The sequence below is a fragment of the Urtica dioica genome, chromosome 3 (assembly GCF_054948205.1).
Source record: "Urtica dioica subsp. dioica isolate 48M chromosome 3, U.dioica_male_clone48M_v1_H2, whole genome shotgun sequence".
Lineage (NCBI taxonomy): Eukaryota > Viridiplantae > Streptophyta > Magnoliopsida > Rosales > Urticaceae > Urtica > Urtica dioica.
This window is the reverse complement of record NC_142758.1, coordinates 42,768,362-42,772,610: the sequence shown is the minus strand read 5'-3', so window position 1 is coordinate 42,772,610 and position 4,249 is coordinate 42,768,362. Positions and strand designations below refer to the sequence as shown.

General features: G+C 41.9%; 1 protein-coding gene across 1 annotated transcript; it reads left to right on the top strand.

The window, feature by feature from the left end:
* The first annotated feature begins 569 nt into the window (after window positions 1-569).
* Window positions 570-1,707, top strand: LOC149402920 (uncharacterized). The gene has a single exon (XM_089609560.1). The coding sequence runs from the start codon at window positions 638-640 to the stop codon at window positions 1,574-1,576; it is 939 nt and encodes a 312-aa protein (XP_089465686.1). The 5' UTR covers window positions 570-637; the 3' UTR covers window positions 1,577-1,707.
* The last annotated feature ends 2,542 nt before the right edge of the window (window positions 1,708-4,249 follow it).

The following is a 4,249-nucleotide window of genomic DNA, read 5'->3' as shown; positions in this document are numbered from 1 at the left end:
TGATAGGTAATTGGTGTTTATGTTTTTTGATAGGTAATTGATGTTTTTTTTATTTATAGGTAATTGGTGTTAAATTAATTTTTATATATTTTCATAAATTATTTAAATAGGTTCAAAATTATAAATATATTTTATTTGAGGATGTGCAATTAATAATTTTGTTACACCAAAATGGTGATAATAAATATTGTTGCATCAAATATGGTGATAAACTATTCATTGCATCATTTTGGTGCAAAATATGGTGTGAGTGAGTAAAATCCACATCAAATATGTCACTTCATACACCCCTGGTGTGGGTTGGAGATGGTCTTAATGATTAAAAAAAAACATAATCAAAATCCTAAAATAATATCAATATCGCTTACCTATGGATTATCTATACGTCTATAACAACTAATTTATTTTTTCTTTCTATTTGACCGACTATATTGATTATTGTTTAATACACGCGTCTTGTGTTTGAATTTTCTTGCGTGTCTGCGTGTAGGCATATCTCAGGTTGAAATACTTTTCAGCGTCTGATAAAAAAAATGTGACTGCGTGTAGGCATATATAAAGATAAAACAAAAACAATTTCCAAAAAAAAAAAGATAAAACCAAAGCAAAGCTTAGAGCTGAGTCAACCACACAAACCATGGAATCATCAATCCGTTCACCGCCAAGACCAAAGCCAAAACTCACCACCGTCCTCTCCGAATCTCGGCAACTCATCAACTCCCATCGCCGCCAATTCTTCAGCCTCTTCTGCTTACTCATGCTCGTCCTCTTCCCGGCCGGCATAGCATATTCTTCCCCCGGCGGCAGCAAGGACAACGGTCGTCTCGCCCAGTTCTTAACGGTCAGGACACTCCTGAAGATCTTCATCAAAATCATCTATCTCCCAACCCTCATCTTTGTCACCTCCTTCGCTCTCCACACCTTCAACGGCAAACCCGCCTCAGATCTGAACTGCATCAACAAATCGATGTCCGCTTCGTTCTTCCCTCTCCTCGCCACGAATCTCCTCCAACTCGCTATAAGCTTCCTAGTGATCCTCGGCTTCGCGGTGATCTTCGGCTGCGTTATGCTCTTTGCCTTTTCTCTCGGGTTTCAAATCGATCCCAAGTCTCCGTTCGTTCCGTTGCTCGCGATCACCGTCGTTGGTGTTCCTTCGGTATTGGTCGTTGCATATCTTAACTTCGTGAGCTGGGGATTGGTCACAGCGGTCGTGGTGGCCGAGTCGACGTGGGGTTTAGCGGCCTTGAAGCGGAGTAAGAGCTTGGTCGACGAAAACAGATCTCTCGCCGTAATCCTGTTTCTCATCTTCGCGGTTTCGTATACTATCGTTGGCTTGGTCAGTAAGGCTTTTGCCGTGGCCGGTCTGGAAGAGAGACCGATGACTGTGGCAATGGGATTGTTCTCTGTAGCCCAACTTTTTATGATTGCGAGTCTGAGTTCGATGGTGAAGCTGTATGAGATTGTTGTGACCACTCTGTTTTACGTGTTTTCCAAAGCGGTTCATGAGGAAGGGCAGTACTCTAAATTGGCCATTGTTGATAGCGGCTCTGAACTCGGTGGTTACTATCAAGTGTAGCTCTCTCTCTCTCTCTCTCTCTCTCTCTCTCTCTCTCTCTCTCTCGTGTATTAACATATAAAAGGGGTTCTGAATTTGCAGATAATGGATTCTTTCGTTTCTGATCCTCTTTGCCACTTTTTATTTATTTACTATTCTTAGTGCATATTTTTCTTTGATAGACATTTGGATTCATTATATAAAAAGTAATATTCCATACAAGTCCATTTCAAATCCTAATTCTTAAACACTCTATGCACCTGTTTTTCTTATCATCATGACTTGCACGGAGAAAAAATATATAAAAATAAAATTCAAACATTCATCATATCCTCCGAGCTCCAATCCCCTCTTTTACTTACCACAAATGAAAGTCCGAGACCTTTCGCTGAATTTGGCCTGCAAAATCTTCCCCAACCTGTAGTCTTAGATTAATATGCTTTGTATGCCGATCCATCAACTCAAGAACAAACACATGCACATAAAAACAAAACAATGATTCTACCCTGGTTCGGTGTTAATTAACCTACATCCAGCAATCATGCACTAATCATCAACGATCGATCACAATGCAAGGTTCTTTAAAATATGAAATTTATGAGATTATAGCACGATGTGACTTTGATTTCTTACTCTCTACTCTCGTGTTTACCTTTCTCTCACTAGCTCTTAAATTTTGTTTCCCAACTGTAACAAATCTTTGAATCCCTAAAAACCTAATAAACATAGGCAAAGCTTTACATGCGTGTACAAGCTATTACAAGACTATAGTAATTTTTAATAAGCTCCTAGAGTCTATTAATTTCTTGATCACTTGAACTACAATAGCCTTCAAGCTTTGATTTGGTGCGTTCCCACCCTTGATAGCTTCACATGTCTTTCCTTCTAGTGCACGCAACAAAAGCCTTCTCAACATTTCTCAAGTCTTTGATCCTCATTGACTCGAGTTTTCTGTTACACTTCACAATCTCCATCTTGACAACCATACTCTGTTGATGATTAGTGCCAATTCAATCTCCAATCCTTCACTAGATTGATAAGTTCCAAGTGTTAAAGCAGCTACTATAAACGACAAGATAATTCAGAGTCTCTAGTCGTTCATATTATCTCTGAATTGTCTTGTCGTTTAGGCTTGCTCTCATCAAGGTCTTCCACTGTCGTTCATATCCTTCGTCAGCGGATAAGAAGAGACATGGAGCAGACAAATCATCGACAAGGATAATCGATCGTACATTTCGTACATTCTCAGTTGTGCATTACCGTTTGCAGAATTGTTCTCGTTTGTTCTGCGTAGAGGACGATCGGCATATTCCCTTTTGATTCCTTTTTCTCCCTCTGTATTCTTCTGTACATTCCTCAGCCTATATAAAGGCAATACTGTATATGAAAGTTCCTTGAGCTAGTTTTATATATTTTTAACATCTTTATAGAAACTTTATATGGTATCAGAGCGCTGCTCTAGCTCCAACAATGGCAAACCCCCAAAACCCTGAAATTCACAACCCAGAAAATCAGCCAGAAATCATCCAACCTATTCACAACCCAATACCAGTCATAAACCCAGGAAACCAGGTCATTACCATCCGTCTAACTGACTCGAACTATCTTCTTTGGCGCCAGCAAGTCTCAGCCGCCGTCAGAGGTCATGGACTCACCGGCTTCTTGACTGGAACGACCACAAAGCCACCGGAGATGCGAAACGGGCTCATAAACCCAGATTTCGACTCCTGGGAAAGGCAAGATCAGCTCCTTGCGTCCTGGTTACTGGCCTCGTTAAGCGAAGCGATTCTGGTCACCACCGTTGGCCTGAACTCTTCTGCTGAAATCTGGTCTGCTCTTGACCAAGCCTTTGCAGGTCAGTCTCGCGCCAAAATCCTACAGTACAAGCTCCAGGTGCAAACCATGAAGAAAGGGCAAATGAGCATGAGAGATTATCTTTCCAAGATGAAGTCATGTATGGATTTTCTCACCTCAGCCGGCCATCAACTCAAACAAGAAGATCAAGTGCTCCATATCCTTGCAGGACTAGGCAGCGAGTACGACCCAGTTGTGGTTTCTATCACAACCAGGTCTGAGCCCTTCACAACAAACGACGTCGCAGCCCTCCTTCTCAGCTTTGAAGCACGCCTTGACAGGGGATCCTCAACGGCTCAAGACACGTCACTCCCGAGTGTTAACCTCACCACCCAATACTCCTCTCAAAAGAAGTCATACCCATCACATCAGACTAGCTCCAACTCAAACCGAATCATCTGTCAAATCTGTGGCAAGCCCGGTCACGCAGCGAATCGCTGCTACAATCGCTTCAACAGCTCGTTTACCAACTACAACAACAATGATAGCGGGGCTTACTCAACCAACAACAGCAACACCACCTCCAACAAGAATCCAGCAGCTTTGGCAGCGATGTTCTCTCAATCCAACCCATCTAACGATGAGGCTTGGTACCCGGACTCCGGAGCCACCAACCATGTGACGAATGATCTCGGAAATCTCAACATCAGCTCCGAGTATCGAGGCAATAGCCGTGTTCAAGTTGGTAACGGTAAAGGTTTAGCTATTTCACATATTGGTTGTTCATCACTCTCACAAAAAAAACAGCCTAACCACAAATCTTTCATGCTTAGAAATCTGCTGCATGTACCCTCGATTACAAAGAATTTAATCAGTGTTTCTCAATTTGCACTTGACAAT

Bases quoted from the DNA above. Each gene is read 5' to 3' on its own strand.
- LOC149402920 (XM_089609560.1), top strand. From the start codon at position 638: ATGGAATCATCAATCCGTTCACCGCCAAGACCAAAGCCAAAACTCACC.